Source organism: Myiozetetes cayanensis, unplaced genomic scaffold (assembly GCF_022539395.1).
Source record: "Myiozetetes cayanensis isolate MyiCay16 unplaced genomic scaffold, myiCay2020 scf17, whole genome shotgun sequence".
NCBI classification, from domain to species: Eukaryota; Metazoa; Chordata; class Aves; order Passeriformes; family Tyrannidae; genus Myiozetetes; species Myiozetetes cayanensis.
The window spans coordinates 9818876-9836170 of record NW_026087378.1 but is presented as its reverse complement, the minus strand read 5'-3'; the positions used below and the strand labels follow the sequence as shown (position 1 = coordinate 9836170).

General features: G+C 47.1%; 1 protein-coding gene and 1 long non-coding RNA gene across 2 annotated transcripts; both read right to left on the bottom strand.

The window, feature by feature from the left end:
- Nucleotides 1-268: 268 nt before the first annotated feature.
- Nucleotides 269-1289, bottom strand: LOC126638556 (uncharacterized). The gene is made up of 3 exons (XR_007628631.1): nucleotides 1214-1289; nucleotides 991-1127; nucleotides 269-300 (listed from the first exon to the last, which is right to left on the bottom strand). It is a non-coding gene; the product is annotated as an uncharacterized LOC126638556 (long non-coding RNA).
- A 5090-nt stretch (nucleotides 1290-6379) lies between these two features.
- FAM114A2 (family with sequence similarity 114 member A2) lies at nucleotides 6380-17285 on the bottom strand. Its single transcript, XM_050311983.1, has 14 exons — nucleotides 17216-17285; nucleotides 15829-16040; nucleotides 15517-15613; nucleotides 14980-15075; nucleotides 14599-14696; nucleotides 13524-13658; nucleotides 13200-13358; nucleotides 12456-12579; nucleotides 11380-11459; nucleotides 10537-10665; nucleotides 10188-10327; nucleotides 9377-9449; nucleotides 8762-8815; nucleotides 6380-8022 (listed from the first exon to the last, which is right to left on the bottom strand). The coding sequence occupies exons 2-14, from the start codon at nucleotides 16036-16038 to the stop codon at nucleotides 7924-7926; spliced, it is 1494 nt and encodes a 497-aa protein (XP_050167940.1). The 5' UTR covers nucleotides 16039-16040; nucleotides 17216-17285; the 3' UTR covers nucleotides 6380-7923.
- Nucleotides 17286-17295: the final 10 nt, after the last annotated feature.

Below are 17295 nucleotides of genomic sequence, written 5' to 3'. Positions count from 1 at the left end.
AGCCTGGATTTTTCTCATCATGGTCTTGAACAACATCCACTCAGGCAGATCCCAGTTCCCCACCTACTGCTTTTCCTTGGCTGTTTCCTTCTCCGGAGGGGAGGCAGTGTGACCGGATGAATAAACAGCATTTCTCTTTGGAGCCCACAACATCTTTATTTGGCTAAGAGTGGCCCAGACGCCCTCCAGCACATGCTGCTACGTGTACATCACCACCTCCTCGGCGAGCCCAGGGCATCCGCTGCCACTCCAGCAGGGAAAGGCTAATCCTTGTCTTCCTGCTCATCATCTTTGTCACTGCTGCGGTCCTGGGGCAGGGACACAAAGAAAAAGGACAGCATGTGAGGGGAGTGCTGGGTGTCCCAGGCCCTGGTACCTCTAAGTATTCGACAGCATCCACACAGGGGGTTCAGGTGCAAACCCCACAGGGCTGGTGGGCAGTGGGGCAGCCAGGCCCCAGCATGGAGCTGGGGGGATTGTTACCTCCTCCAGGTCGCTGTCGGAGCTGCTGCTGCTGCTCCTGTCCTCTTCCCCATCTCCCTGCCAGGGCAGAGAGAGAGAGGGACAAGCATCACTGGGGACCCTGACACCCCATTTGCTGTTTGAGCTAGAGCCTTGAGACTCCTGGTCCTGTGGGTATCTAGAGCCAGGCTTTGCACCACTGGTGCTGCTGTGGAACCACGTGTGCCCATGGCCCTGCAGGGAACTCCAGAGCCAAGAGCAAGGATTGGGTGGCGTGTGCAGTGCGGGCAGCATCACTGTCCATGGCAGTATTTCATTTGGAAAGGAAAAGGAGGGAGAACTAGCTGAGAATATTGGGAGAAAAGAGACAGCTGTCTCTCAGTGGAAAAGCCACACAGAGTGTGATTTCTAGGCTGTGGATGGCATAGCTCCATCCACCACAGGCGTGGGGTTGCTGTGGGTCAGACATGGCTTCCCTTCACAGCCAGGATGAAAATGGTTCTGCAGAAAAATCCATCATTCCCCTACCTTTTCCTCTTCTTCCTCCTCCTTTCTCTTCTGCTTGTCCTCTTTTTCTCCCTCAGCCTTTTCCTTCTCCTTTTCTTCCTTCTCCTCTTTCTTGTCCTTTTCCTTCTCTTCTCTCTCCTTGTCTTCCCGTCCAAACCCTACAAGGGCACAGAGGAAGGTTCATTGCCAGCATCCAGCACACACAAACCCAGCAGGTCCCCCTGAGTCCGCACCAAACACTCACATTTCAGGATTGTCGACATTTCACTGAAGCCAAAGAGCTCTGGGGCACAAGATGGTCACACCAAAGGCACAGAGAGGACCTAAAGGAGCAGCTGGAGAGTCGAGAAAGGAGAAAGGTGAGCTTTTCAGGGGTGAAAACACCTCCCTGGACTGTTCAGTTTTTGCAGAGGTGCACTTACTATCCCCAAAAACAGCAGAGAAGGGGATCAAACAGTCTGTGGCCTCCACAAAAACCAGACCTTGTGCCCAGCCAGGCAGCCCCCATTTCCCGAGGGAAGCAGCAAGTGGTGAGTGATAGAGGCAGAGAAATCTCAGGGCAAATGGGCAGGGAGATGCCTTAAACCTCCCATGAGCAGGTACAAATTAAGGCAATATTTCATATTACATGAAGATGAAGCAATAAAGAGCAGGTGTGGGGAGTCCTAGGAATCCCCAGCAGAAAGGAGACCTTCTCAGGGGACAGGCTGATGTCAGGGAGGGAGATGGAGGCAGCAGCAAGCAGAAGACAAGCTGAGAGCAAGGGTAAGAAAACTCCAAGCATTGATTAGATGCCTGAATGGTGGCAGATGGGAAGAAAGGAAAGAAAACAACTTGCTTTAAAAATAGCAGGCCCAAACAAATCCCATGAAATAGCCCAGGCAGGTCAAGCCCTCCCTCTCATGCACAAAGAGCACAACAGGGCAGCAGGGGCAAAGGGATCATGTCCCTTCTGCTTGCAGGGAAGAGCAGGGTCCTTCCCTGCCCCAGCAAGTAATTAGGAAACAGCTTCTCTTCCAGCCAGTGATGGAGGGAAGCAGAATATTAGTGGGTTTTTCAATGGTTGGTATTAGTGGCTCTTTTAAAAGAGTCGGTTGCAGCCTCTGAGCTGATAATGTTGATTTGTATTTTCTAGACAGGTTTTTAAACCCCCAGGATGCTGCAGGGGAGGGGGAAGCAGTGGGGTTTGGGGTGGCATCAGGGGAGAGACAGGTTCAACAGGGAGAGAAGGAGTGTGGGATAAAAGACGTAATCAGTGCAAAGTTAAAATCTAATTAATAATGAACAGTAATCTAATTCATCTCCGTAATTAAGAACTGCAACTACTAATTGAAAATAATTACATTTTAATCTAAAATCATTAAAATAATCAAACGTTAACAAAAGAAAAGGCAGCCCCTGGGAAGGTGCGGGGAAGGTGCAGGAGGTGTAGCTGATGCCCTGATCCCAGGGTCTCCTCACCAAAGCTGCTCCACAGCTCCTGTGGTGTGTGCCCAGCCCCAAATCCAGGAAGATGCCCTTGCCTTGTGCCTTCACTGCCAGAGGGGAGCAGATAGGGAAGGCACATGGTACAGAGAGGTGGACATCAAGCTTTGCACTAGGAGATGGGCAACCAGACCAAAGCCCAGCAGCCAGGGCTGGGAAGGGGGTAGCACTGCCCAACACATGCTAAGAAATGCCTCTGTGGGGGTTACAAACCCTTAATTCCCTTCCACACCTGGGAGACCAGCCCTGCTGATTCCCAGGAGGTGGGGTAGGCTCCCACACTCCAGGGCTCTGACAAGCTCCTGTCTGGGGGTGCCACCCAGCCTCCCCCTGCAGCCATGGGTCATGATGGCTGCCAACGCTCAGCTTTTCCCCATCCCATCCCATCCCGGACTAGCAGATCCAGTTTTGCCTGTTCCTTCCAAGCCTTGGCCACCACGGGTTTCAAGCAGGCTGGTTCACCTGACCCAGATGAGCTGGTTCCCTAAAGCCTGGGCAGGCAAACCAGCAAAACCCAGCGACCAGCTGATGGTCCCGCTGACCAGCTGCATTGTCCTCCTTAGCCGAGCAAAGTGTGAGGTGCAGCTGGATCAGACCTCTGGCTAATGGATCAAACCTGCATATTCATACCTCTCCAGATGCGACAGCCTGGATGGCCTTACCCCCCAGGCACAACAGGCTCACAGGGCACAGTGAGCCCACTCCCATCTCACCCGAGGGACTGAAGTCCTTCCCACAAGGCTCAGGTGTGATGCCCCATTGCCATCCCCAACACCACATGGGGCACAAGCTGTCCTGCTGCACCCTCTGCTTCACCCTGCTCTGCTTCTCCCGCCTGTAAAATACATATGTGAGCCTGTAAATTCCCAGGATGACACGAGGGACAAAGGAAAGCGCCTTACCTGGTGCTGGAAAAGACAAGTGGCCTCCTCGATGCCTGGCTGGCAGCTGCCAGGGATCTGGGTATTTGAGTGTTGTGGTCTCCTCCCCAGTCCCACTTTTGGAGCAGAAAAACTGGCTCTGCCACCTGCCACGGACAGCACATGACACCGGAAACGTGACCTGTCCCATTGGTACCCACAGCAGGCATTGCCTCCAGCACGGGCAGGAGCAGAAAGACCTTGCAGCAAGCAAGTCAGGGCAGCTCTGGAGGCTGCAGACAGCCACGGGGACCAGCCCTGGGACCAGCGAGGGCACTGGGGACTCTATCTGGGGATGTGCTGTGGCCAGGGCCCTGCTGGAAGTGCAGAAAAGGGACTTTGGGGTTGTCCTTAAAACCACGGTGAGAGGGACCTGCAGCAGGCAGGTCCTTGCTCCCTCTCAGTGGGAGGTGTCAGGTGACTCCAGGAGATTCAGGTAAGACCAGACAAGGCAGAGCTCAGCACTCCCAGCTCCCTTCAGTGCTTGTCCTTGCTGCTGGCTTTCACTCCAACATATCATTAAGTAAATACCTGTCAGCAGAGAGCAGTTACCAGCAGGTCTGAACACTTGCATAATGTGCTCTCTCTCTAATGCAATGCCCTCATTTCTAACAGCACCAGTATGGGATAATAACAGTAACAATAATGTCAGACAGGCCTTGTGTACCCGGCTAATTTGTTTTCTCCCCCTAATCGGAGGTATTACCTCTCCCGTAAGATTTGCCCCATTTAACACCTTAAACTCTACAACAAAGTTGCTCCTCCAGTCATTTGACTTTCATTTACAGCAATTGCAGCGCGGAGCCCCCTCCCAGCAAGTGAGACTAACCCTGGGTAACCTGTGCAGGGAGCAACCAGCTGTACAGAAGTCACTTGTCCCAAAAACCTGGCTGTGTCTGCCCAAGGCCTCCTCCACAGCCCATACCAGCCACAAACTCAGAGCAAGAGTCCCCTTGGCAGGTTTAGATCAGAATTGAGGGATAGGTTTTAACATCAAGGGTGGATGAACCCTGGAGCAGCTCAGCAAGCCGGCAGCAGAGTCCCTGTTGCTGCCCACTTCACAATCAGTAGCTGTGGTGCTCTTACAGAGATGCTCCAGCTCACATACAAGTCATTCAGGGCACTCCTGCAGCCAGCACTCAGTCCTGGGATAAACAATGCCAGCAATCCTGCCTGTCCTGACACGACACAGCCACCAGGTCAGTGCAGCCAGTGGAGACGTGCACGTGGAGCACAGTGCAGGACCATGGAATAGATCCAGGGAGGATGTTGGGACCGGCACTGGCATCCAACTCCACACCTCTGAGCAGCTCCTGCCCCCTCAGGAGGATCCTCCTGCAGAAATACTGAACTCAAGATTATTTTTAACTGGTGATCTCACTGCTCATTCCCTGCCAAGCCCAGCTGGGCTCTCAGGACTCTGATGCCCCCAGCATCCTCCAGTTAGAGCCCAGGGCACAGCCCTGCCATCCCTTCCTGGACATGGGGACAAAGCATCACCCAGGGAATGGGCTCTCAGGGACCATCCCGACCATCCAGGCAGGCTGGAGCCACCGGCATCTCCCAGCACAGGGGTGGCTGCCACCCCCCAGCAGGACAGCAGAGTGGCAGCCACAGACATCCACAGGCCCACGGACCACACAGGCTCTTTCTCCCACCCTGCAGTGGGCACAAAGCTGCCATGGAAGGAGGGAAAGCAACCTGCCAGCACCCAAATCACCAGTGTGTGGCCAACACTGAGCTGCTGTCACAGTGCTGAGCTGCAAGGGACAAGGAAACCCCCAGAAAACATGAATTGGCACCGTACAGGCCACCTATGTCCTCCATTTCGGTGCCGAGGAGCCTTTGGCTACAGAACACCAGTCTCTGCTTAAATCCCATGATCACAAACCACTGTTTATTTAGGATCCAGCGTACACACCTGAGAAGGAAATGCCAGAGCTCTCCCCTTCCTGCCTCTGAGTCAGGCCATGTAATTTGTGCCGTGGGTGACCTGGGACAGTTGTCCCCTTGTTGTCACAGCCACCAGTGGCAGTGTAGCTGCTGCTTCTTCCCAACGAGGACAACTTCCCACTCTGTCACAGGTTCTGCTGCTACTGAACATTCAGGTTTTAATAATGGAAAATGAGTCCCTGGGAGGGTGGTTGGGCAAGGACTGGGAGCACGTCCCGAAGCCCATCGGCAAAACCAAACCTTTTTTATGTTTTCAACCTTTCCACAGCAGCTGCCAGGAAGCAGCTTTTACAGCTGACAGAATCTCTCCCAAGGAAAAAAAATAATTGTGGCAGGCTTTTATTTTTTTTTTTTACTCCTCCAAGTCACTGCCAGCATCTTAGCTGACTCTTATCTATTCTCAGCCACCTCTCACCTCCCCAAACACTACCAGAAGTGCTCAAATTACTGTCAGTTCTCATTAGGTTCAAGAGCAAGGCAAGGCCAAGCAGTAAGACCTCCAGACAGTTGGATGCTGAATTCTGATGAGTCCTTTGGGTAGGAAGGTTTCAGCAACTGTGGAACTGTTTTTGTTGTCTGTCTATTGCAGCCCTTGCACTGGCACACAAATGAAGCTGGTGCATGTTTGAGTATTGGCTGCTATAACAAAATCCAGGTGGGCACATGACTGAAAGAATTACCGTCTGCATCTTAAAAAAAATCACTTCATTTCCTTTAATTATTACACTATTCTGCACTAAAGCACTGCAGGTGAGTAGATTTTATCTGCAAGAAAAACAGCTGCTGCTTCATAAAAACCCCATTGCCTTTATTTCTTCTCTTCTGACATTTCTGTAAATTTTGGCTTTGTGGCAGGAGCAAAGCTGCCATTTTGCACTGATGCAGGAACTGGGAGTTCCCAGGAGGCAATACCCTACCATGAGAAAAGCCCCAGCTGTCCTGACCCCAGAGCTGCACCCGGCCCTGCCCCAAAAACCACAGTCAGGGCTGAAAAAAACCCCACTGTTCTTTTATTTCATTCATGCCCACTTGATAGCTTTAAACTGAAACAGTTGTCAAAACAAATCCTTTATTTAATAATGCTATCCACCAAAAGAAGAAAAAAATACAGAGTTTATTTTAGTGCAGATTTTTTTACCCCAGACACACTTCTTTTAAGTCCAGTTTTCCTTAAGATGAGAAACCCCCCTCTCTCTTTAGAGATCTGATCGGTCTAACCATGACTAAGGCAAGGCTTCTTCCATATATATATATAAAATCAGAGGATCAGCCAAAAGGTATTCTAATAATAAAAACATTTCTCTACTGCACAAATAGAGCAGAGGAATGCTAAGCCTTCAGTATAGCAGAGATGTGCAAGACCTGCTAAAACCCACAGGATTTTCAAAAGGGGATTTGAGCATCATTGTTCCCAATGAGCAAGTGCAGAGGCAGGTGTGACACTCAGTCACCTCTGGTTAGCTATTATGGACTTCTTGAAATTCCATTTTAGCTGTGCATTTCTGCTCTTGTGATTCCAACAGAGGCTGCTCCCTCCCCATTGGTAGGCTCAAAAGGTAGAAATTGGAAAAAGGAACAAAGCAGGGAACTTGCACAGCACAAAGAAACAGATACCGTATGTGGAGCAGCTTCTGAGACAAATTAGGACTCCCACTAACAGAACCAAATTGCTTCCTCTCTCCCTACTTTAATATACCTTCCAAGAAGGATCATTGCATTATAGTGTTTTTACACAGAAACGGAAGAAAAGCAGTATGTGAGTTTGTGAACAGTCTGTGGCTGACATGTCAAGCTGCACTGAAGAAGGGGAATCCTCCTGCTAAATTCTCTCATTAAATTGCCCAAACACAAATCAAACCCTCTTAGCCAGTTCTCATTTATTGCTATAAAGCCAAGTACCTGCATTCTCAGGGCCAGATCAGCGTTTTCCCAGCTCCTGCTGAAGCAAGCAGACTGTGAGAGAATGAGAAACAGCACCCTGGTGAGAGTCTCTGTGCCACATCCCTGAGTCAGTACAGACATCTTCAGGAAGCCGGGGCTTCTCTTCAGCAACAACAGCTTGATTAGGAATCCTCTCTGCTCTATTCTTACCAGCCTAGGAGCTGCAAGGTTCGTAATCATAAATATTTGCCTTTTCTTGCACCTCCTAACCAATATTCACTTCAACACCAGCACAGAGCTATCAGGAACCTAATTATGTCTGACTTAAAAGATCACACCATGATTTTAGCTAACTCTTAACTAGCCAGCTGCTACTCTTTTCTCCAGCACTGGAGAAGCTCTCTGGACTGTGAAGACAAAGAGCTTGTTAACACATACAGCAGAGAGATTTCAGTGCAAAGATACAGACAATCCATGAAAACAGAGAAGCAATCTGCACTTTAAGTCTGTCACGTTGTCCACCAGCCTGGACTATGCTAATCACATCTCCCAGTGCGCTGTAAGAGCTGTCACTGCCAGACTGCACTTAATCACCATTCCTGCAGCAGCGAACAGAGTTCATCTTTTTCCCTTTAATAAGAGCCATTACATCATTCTCCAGCACGGAAACTACGAAGTGGGAAGGTCAAAAAGTTCTTAATTAGAAGGATTTTTATTACTGTGATAGTTCCGTTCTAGCCTCAATAAGAGAGATCTGCAGTACAGGCAGCAAGAGCTGGAAGGCATCTTGGATATAGGAAGCACTGTTTGAAGCCTGTGAAAACAAAAATCAAAATACACACATGAATAATTACACTGCCAATCAGCTTTACTAACCACATACTCATTTCAAACAGCATTGATTAATGCACAGAAGAAACAGAAGCCTAGTGCTTGTTGGATTTTAAAGGCTTTATTCCAGAAACCAATTTAATATTAAGTTTTTCAGGGGATTTATGCCATTAGGCAAAAAAAAAAGCAACTGGCTTAAAAACTGCCAAACAAGATCAGGTGCAATCCAAATGCAGGACACTGTTTTCAGTAACAGATGAATAGAGTTTATTTCTAAGTGAAGCACAACCACACTGTGGCAGGAAGGAAGAACACACCAATGTGAAACAATCCTTTCCTACCACACTGCAGAGCTTTGCAAACATTGAGAACCAACCTCATGGCAAGGAAGTGTTGGGACTCTTGCATGCCAGTTTCTGAACTTGTCTAAGGTTTGACTTTGGACATTTAAATTCTAAAAATCCAGACTGCTGAATTCAATATATGTCTTCTGACCCATGGAAACTGTCAGCTGACACCACATAAAGCTCACTCTTCAGCAAGTAACTCACATCCTGTGCAAATCTAGACATTTATTAAAACTTTCAAGTTATTAGACAGGTAAGCACAATTTTAGACCGTAGGTTAGAGAACTTGGCATGCATAAGGATACTGAAGTGGAAAGAACCAGCACATCTATTTTTAAACCATTAGCCTAAAGTTTTAACGTTAGCACAACTGACCTCCAAAAACACTCCAGTGATTAAGGGATTAAGCACATCTGCTTTCTCTTTGACCTGCAGAGATCAGACATATATTATCCTGATTGAAAATTTGATCACATTTCTTCAAGCAAGATAAAGCTAAATCCTCAGTAAGTTTAAAACCACCACTGCTCCCTTGACTAGAGCAAAGCTAAGCCACAAGCTCAGCTGCCTTGTAGCATGCAAATAAGGACAAAGTAACCTGCATGTGCCCAACACAGGTCGTGTATGAATACACACATCACATCTTCAGATGCACTGGGGACAAGTGGAGAATTCAGGGATAATGACACTCTTCAGTAACACCTGAGTGCTCTGGAAAATCCACAACAGGATCACAAAACTTATTTGCCTCTGCCTCCCTAGTACTGTCAGCCCCAACTCCCACCCACACTCTGTGCCAGGCTGGATGCAGCAGGAGACACTCAAAAGCTCAGCACACAATCTGGGGAACACTGGCCTAGAAGGTGAGTTCACAGGAAAAAACACTGCATACGTCAACACACAAAGACAAAAAGCACTTCGTGGCAAAGATCCCAAGGCTGTAATCAACCAAACACATCTCATTCCTGAGAACTGTGGTGCAACTCTTACCCCTGCCGTTGTTAAGCATGTTGTAAACTCTTTAGAGAAAGCTGACAGCTCTTTACACAGCATGATTGTCATTCTGTGGAAGAAGGGAGGGAAAACCGTGAAGTAAATACAGTCCTCAGGACGAACTTTCTTTTAGTGTTCCTCTAAAACATAAATGCCTTGTTTCTATGCTTATAAAATTAAATTAAACCAAAACTGACATGGAGCATAGAAATGGTGTATGAAGATTCAGAAGCTCCCCAAATAAATTAGAGAGGGGATATAAATAATTGAGGCTGAAGAACTGAAGCAGCATTTAGGGGACAGACACATCTATTATGGAAGGAACAGTACTAACTTGCCTTTTTTTTTAACTGGCAAGTGTCATTTTCTGAATTAGAAAGTGATGCATATTTCATACACATGCCAAGTATCTCCTGGGCAGTAATTGTACAGTCTCATGTATCTGGCATACTAAATGATTAACAAAGAGAGAATCAAGAATCACTTTTATACAACTGCTTTGTCATGTTTTAAATGTCTATCTACTGACTAGCACAAGCTTAGGGCAAACATTCTTCTTGACTACATAAAGCTTTCAAGTAGGGTTTCCTCCTTTTTAGCAAGAAACCTCTTTAAGCTGGAAAGAGACAGTCGAGTTCTGCTGGAAGACAGTGATGCCACCCATCACAAATCTGCCAAATTCCCCAAATTTGAACACCCATGCAGAATTCAAGAGCCCTGCATTGCATGGATCTGCAAAGAGTTATTAGACAGTTTAATCAGTAAGTAAATAATTATATGCTATACATTTACTAAGGGCTGCACTCACTGTGAAAGGGACTTGGCTCTGTCTGTGGCTGTCACCTCCTGTTTCTGACCATACAGAAACAAAGCTGCAGTTTTGTGAAACATCTCAATGGAGCAGGCTGTCAGTTCTGCCAGGCTTCTTATGGCAAATGCATGAATATCCTGCAAGAGTGAAAAAGATTCCCTATACCACACAAAAACTAGCAGCTTTTATTGTTTAAAACAAGTCATTCACACGACATACTATCACTGAACTGCCCTTTCAGACCTCAGAACCTGCAGAGAAATAGAAACCCATAAACTCTGGGAATCAGAACTGTAACTCAGCAGCCAGATAAACACTCTGCAGTCAGATTCTCTTCCTTCATTACCTCTACTGATTTTTTAGCGTCCTGGTCATCATCTCTGGATTCTGTTTCTTGGCTTTCTTCACTCTCTTTTTCTTCTTTAGGAAGACTACTGTTGAATCGTGCTATCCATTCATGAGCAGATGTCCTCACCTGTATGAAGATGTGCCACAGTATTAATTACTAGAATGAAGCCTCCCTGCACATCAAAAGACATGGAGTACTGGATCTCTCTATAGGAAGGAAGAAACTACAACTCCTGAGCTTGTGAGAAGAACCAGGACAAATGATGCCCCAAATGATCCGTTAAGTGCCTTCAGGACTTTGTAGAGAGTTGGCTGCACTGATGTAGTTGAGGGCAGTTAATCCTCTATCACCAGGTGCTGGAGTTTACCAGCAAAACCAGACTATCAGAGGTGCTTTGAAAACATGTCTGCAGAATGCTGCTGCCACTTGGTGGATCTGAAGGGTAGTGAAATGAAGAAAAGAAAGGTGATTCTTCCTCTCTTGAACACAGTAAAGCCAGGTGCTTTGTACCAAGAGGAGGGCTTCACCTCATGACTGCAGGTTATTTCACAGTGGTGGCTGAAGGTTTGCTGCTCCTGGTTATCTTTGCCACCACCCACAAGTGCCCAGTGACGGGGCAAAGACACGCTGGTGTCTTCGCTGGCTCAGAGCCAAAGACATGACAGACCAGGATTTTGTTCCATAAAGTTCAAGGCCCATCTCCTTTGCCTACCCTTGGCAAAGGATCTAAAACATGGCTTCATGTTTTCATGCACTTGGTATTTTCACAAGCAAAGCACGACTGAGAAGCAGTTCCTGTGGGGAATCTCTCCAGCTTTTAAAAGATGAGAAATAACTTACCGTAATCAGTTTGTCCGGCCTGGAGGAGACGTGCAATTCTGAAAACAACTCCGTAACTTCTTTTGTGAACTCCTCATCTCCTAAAGGACAAGGAAGGTTAAAGAATCCAGACAAAGGACAGGTTCAGGAATAAGCAGAACTTCAATGCACAACTAGTTCTGCACAAGTCTGTCAACTGTTTCCTTTATTTCTCTTTGAATCATCACCTCAGGCAAAAACGCATCAAAGCTAGTCTTTTCAAACACAATTTCTAAGGTAAGTTCAGCAAAGGTGGAGACATCAGTGCCTGAAGGTTAGCTTTTGCCTTCTCAATTCTGGTTTTGTAGCTAAGGTAACTTCACTTTTTTATTATTTTTTTTAGTTTTTACAGGCAGCCTTTTATAACACACTAACTTGAACATCACCTTGGAGAGCCTGAAATATCACTTAGAGCCTATGGTTCTCCTATTATATATGGCAGAGCAGATGTGAGATCCATTATGTGCAAATATAAAGGATACATTAAATGTTGAATGATAGCAAGTGCAGGTGTGTAAGCCCTCCCTGATGAGCATTTAGGTAAAAGCAATGTAAGAAATTTACATTTAAATCCACATAATCCTCAAGAATCAGAGCTCTTGTGTGTGAAGGCACCTCTGAGTCCTTTGGTCTGTGTGCTAACTCTCATTTAAAAAACAAATAAAAAGCTTTTTGCTTTCCCACAGGTTGGACAACTCTATTCGCAGTCTTTCCCTCCAGGTCAGGGAAACCCAGCATCTCTTTGAATTTGCATCTTGGCTCAGGGTCAGTATGAACTGTCCAGGAGTCAAACAACTCTAATCCTGCTCTGGCAAGAAATCATTCCTGCTACAGAATTACTGTACCTTTTGGTACAGAATTACTGCACAGCAGCTTTCCAGAAATGAAGGGTGTTGCTGCCTGTCGTGCCCCTGGCCACAGACGGCTTTAGGATTAAGCATCCAGCTAAAGAAAAACTTAACTTTGGTGTCATGCCCACTGCTAGTGATCAGGGCTGGTGTGCACTGAGAATTTCAGTGAGAACCAGCTTCTCCTCCCAGAACCTGGGACTCTCTTACCCTTCTTTTCTTCCTCTTCTTCTTCAAAGAATTCAGGTAAAGAAAATGCTTCTTTGAGTTGTTCCATTTCCTCCTTCAGTGTGTCCAACTCCTCTCCAGAGAGGGCATTTAGAACTGATTTCACCTAATTAGGGGCAGCACAGCCAAAGAGAGAATCATAAATCCATTCAGTAGGACAGAAAATGCAGCACTAGTTCACACTGCATGTAAAAACATGACAGATTGATGGTAATGAGAAAGTGTATGTTCCTACAGGAAGGAGGAAAGGGAAAAAGACCTCTTTGTGAAGCCCTGATAGGCAATAATGGATTCTTAAGGAGTTACTCAAATTTCTTTCACAAAAAAAGGTGAGTGACTTCTGAAACTGCATGCTCATCTGTCCTCCTCCCTGCCTCAAGACAGAGAGGACAATCTCTGCTGTGCTTACAACACTTTCCCTCTTCTCCAGACCAAGGCAGCAAACAAGTGGGTGTGAGGAGAGCAACTTGTGAAAAGTTACTGAAGACATGCAGGACCTGGGGCTGGTTGGGTAAAGGGAATTGCATTAGTTGCTGAGGACAGGACAAATTGCTCCCAAGGTAAACATCAAATACTAATGCAGAGGTCCAAGTGAAGCTGTGTAATCACCATTTTATAGCAAGTTCTGAGACTTGATTTTACATGCATTTACACATATTTCTAATCTTTTTTTTTTGCCTGCTCAGCTGAGCTCAAAATAGAAAGCAAAATGCTCAAGGCCATTACCTTTGATTCACTCTCTCTGGAAAGCATCTCTAAGGCCTCCAGATGCGAAAGACCCTGAAACTCATCAAACAGTAACCCATAATGGGCTTTCTTCTCCGTAGCCATGGTAACCTTGGTAGCTGTCTGCTGCTCTTCTTTCTCCTTTGCCTCTCGTAAGACCTGAACAAGAAAAGCAGAGGCCTCGTGACAGTGCCAGAAGATACAGAACACGGGAGGAAAAGGCTTTTACTTCAGTAGCTGAAATGGTTGCTTAATGAAAGGACCACAAAAGAAGGGAGAAGAAATGAGAGAAACCAACGAGGTGCTGATGAGGAACTGCCATACCTGGGATAATGTAGAGGTTCTGTTTATTAGGCCCTTTGTTTTTTTGAATCCAGGGTCTCCCTCAGCTATTACATCCATTGTCTTTTTCCCGATGAATTCCAAGGCATCCAGACCTCCACTAATAACAGTTTTTCCCTAGGAATCAGGTTTGGATAAAGACAGCATGTAAAACTTGCAGAAGACTATATAGGGGAAGAAATTGAATTGGGGGATTTATATCAACAGTGTGATGCTGGACATTCACATAAAAGCCAAATGGGTCCTTGTCACCCTAAAATTCAACCCTAATAATCACAAAGAGAGCAGAAGGACATAGAAAGAGCCACAACACATTAAGGTCCAACAGTTTATTACAGCACCCAGAGAGCTGCAGCAATCTGGTGGGAAATGCATTTTTAGTTTGTGAACAAGCTGGTTCTCAGCACATTAAATTATTTAGTGCTCATCCTTCCAGTGAGAAAACACTAGACCTGTGGATTTTGGTTGCTAACTTTTGTTCAAGCCTTAAAAGCAGGAGCAAGCTTTCCATCTGCAGCTCTTTCAGATTCACGGGCAAATTGACAAGACAGCAGATCACAAAAGCAGTTTCTGAGGGTAATGGCTTCCTTTGAAGTGCATTTCTCATGGTCACAGGAGCAAGCTGATTTCCAAGCAAATTGGGCTAGTTTCACAGAGGTTTTTGAAAAGGAGAATGGATTTCATCTCTAGACAGTTCTGTGGAAATCAGTGGAACTATTCCAGGAATGAGTCTGACCCCGCATTTACCTGAATACTCTAAAGGAAGGGAGCAGAGATGACAGAGTCCAGAGGTGAAACGCATAGAAATGCAGCTCTGCACAGTCCACTGTTAGTTTTTGTTGTTATGTATCAACATAAGAACTATCAAAATTCAACATATCTTACACATTAGGTGCCAATTAGAAGCAAGGTACAGGATAAAGGTTGTCTGCAACAGTTTCCCACCATTCATCCCACAAATGTCAAAGTTAGTTTCCTCTCACAGTATTTCAGATGAAAGGTTAAAACCCCAAAGCTCTCTTAAACTCATTTCTTCCTACATTCCCAACTCACTTACTGTGCTTTGGACAGCAGTAGAGATGGTTGATAAAACTTCAAGAGCCCCAGCAATAGGAAAGGAGCTGCCATCGTCACCTGCACCAGGATTCTCACTTCCTGCATTAGAAGGCAAAAAATTAGGTTCCTCACTTCCAAAAAAAGATCCTGTCAGCTCCAGAGTGGGGAGAATCAACAGACACCAAGTGTCAGCCAGGAGCAAGTCTACAATTAGGATTATTTTCCTAACTACTTTTCAGAGCTAACACAACTAAGCAATAAATTATTATTTTAATTTATTATTGGTCTCAATATGCAAGGTCAAAAGTAAGGTGCTGTTATTTGGGGGCTGATTCTGTTATGAAAAATATTTCAGGGTTGATCTTACGCAGTAAAATCTGACCTCTTGTCATATCTCCAGACTCTGAAGAGATTTCACTAGGACTGGGGATCCCAAGGGTTGTTTCTGCTTTTTCTATGACATTTGAAATACCTTGACCTAGAGAAGACAGAAATCAGAACAGAAACAGGATTAGAGGTGCATAATGTATTTTATTATTCTGGATTCCTCCTGTTCAAAACAGTTTCCTCAGTATTAAAACCTCCTCCTATCCAGCTTACCTACCAACATAATGAACCAAGGTTTTATCACAGCTTTTAAATCAGGTTGTAAATACTGGCTGAATACCAGTTTAAAATACCAGGTGAAAATTACACAAACGCCTTAAAAACTTGAAAGTAATTTTGGCTGTGAATATCTCCTTAATCTCACTGTACCTTTTGGTACAAGCCTTCCCCATTACTTGAACAATTCTCCTGACATTTTTCCAATAATGGCTGCTATAACTGAAATCCCCTTCTCTGGAAACAAGCTCTAAAGCACTAGCTTGAGACACAAAACATGATTAAAATATTTATCAAACACCAGCAAGAGCCTTACCTACAGTAGCTACAGTAGCAGATGCAGTTGACAGAAGAGATTTCCCCCAGCTTCCCCAGTAGCCCCACCCTGTCTGAACTGCAGGAGAATTTGAGACCTTTAATGAAGAAAAACAGAAGAGTGATGCAGGTATTATGGTGAGGAGAGGAACAAAAGCAGCCTGTGACGTGTGACTTTTGTGCAGCTTCTTTTTTTCAGAGAAACAGCAAATGTGAATTTTCAGAGAGGAGTGGGGCTTATGCTCAGAATTCTCCCATGCTCAAGGACATAAAATGTGAAGTCCCATTATTCTGAGCAAGCACAGGAACATACCTTGGTGGTTTCAGCTGTGGGCTTTTCTGTGGCATCAGGCTGGCTTGGGGGCTTGGGCTCAGGTCTTTTCCGAGTCACAGGCACAGTCTCAAGCTCTTTCTCTCTCTCTTCATTGCTCTCAGAGGAGCCGAGTTCCTCTGCTTTCTGTTCATTTTCTTCCTCATGAGAGGTTTCTTCTTTCAGATTTTCACCACTGCCTTTCTCAGACATGACTAAGAACGCCCATAGAAAGCAAAGCAGATAAAAAAATTACTCCTTTGTACACTTTGACACTAGTTCAACAGCGTCAAATTTGTGTTTTAAATAATTAAACACAGCAACGCTGCCACACATATCCATATGCACAGATTATGTTTTTAAGCAAGCGTGTACACCAAATTACATCTGGCTATAAGAAATGTCATACTTGGAAGTTTAAAGTCCCACAGGAACACGTGGCTTTATCTAACTGACACACCCTCTCTGCAGGACAAAAAAAAAAAAACAAAAGGTTGCTAACTCTGAAAAACAAACGAAGGTACAAAAGGTCCTCAGATAATGCAAATCCATGACTTGTTCCACCAAACTAAAAGCGAAAACAAATTGCTTGGGACGGCCGCTTTGAAGAGTGTAGGATACAAATGGGGGCAGCTGTCAGGGAGCTGAGCAGGTAGGGAGGCAGTCACTGGGTCACTTTTCTACTTGAGGCTGAGTTTTGCCAGGGCATTAACACCCCCAGAACCCGAGACGTGCTCCAGGTGCCACCCAGATGTTGCACATCAGGGATGGGGAGCCCACCAGAGCGGGTTTGCAGCGCTGCTCCCGGGCCGGCCTGTCCCTCCTCCGGGCTGCTCCGGCAGCACCGCACCCGCTGCGGGTGAAGGGACCCGCGGGCAGGGCCAGGCCGAGCCCCCCGGTACCCCCCGGTGCCACACCAGCTGCCATCCCCTGCCGCAGTCCGGGCACACGGAGCGCGACGGCTCCGAGCGAAGGGCAGGGACAGCCCTGCGGGAAGGGACAGCCCTGAGGGAAGGGCGGCTCCGGCTGCGGGCTGGGGACCCCCACCCACACGTGCCCCCAGGACCCTCCACAGCGGCCACCGCGGCCCGGGTTCCACGGCACCAGGGTCACCCCACAGCCCCGGCTCACCCGCCCGGGGCAGCCCCTGCGCCCCCCGTCTCATCTGCGGGGGTCTCCCTGTGCCTCCGCTCCCCCGGGACACTCCCAGAGCCCCACGACCCCCACAGGGGGCTGACCCGCGTGTCAACCCCATGTTCCCCCGAGTCCCCCCGTGGGACTCTTTGCCCCAGACGCCTCCAGCCCCCCATGGTACCGCCGGCCCCACAAACCCCCCCGCCCCGTGTGGGCGCACGGAGAGCCCCTCGATCGCCCCGCGCCGCCCCCTCACCCTCGGCGGCTCCGGGCGGACCGAGAGCAGCGAGGCCGGCGCGGAGCGGCCCCGGCGCTGCCCCGGAAGCGGCTCCGGCG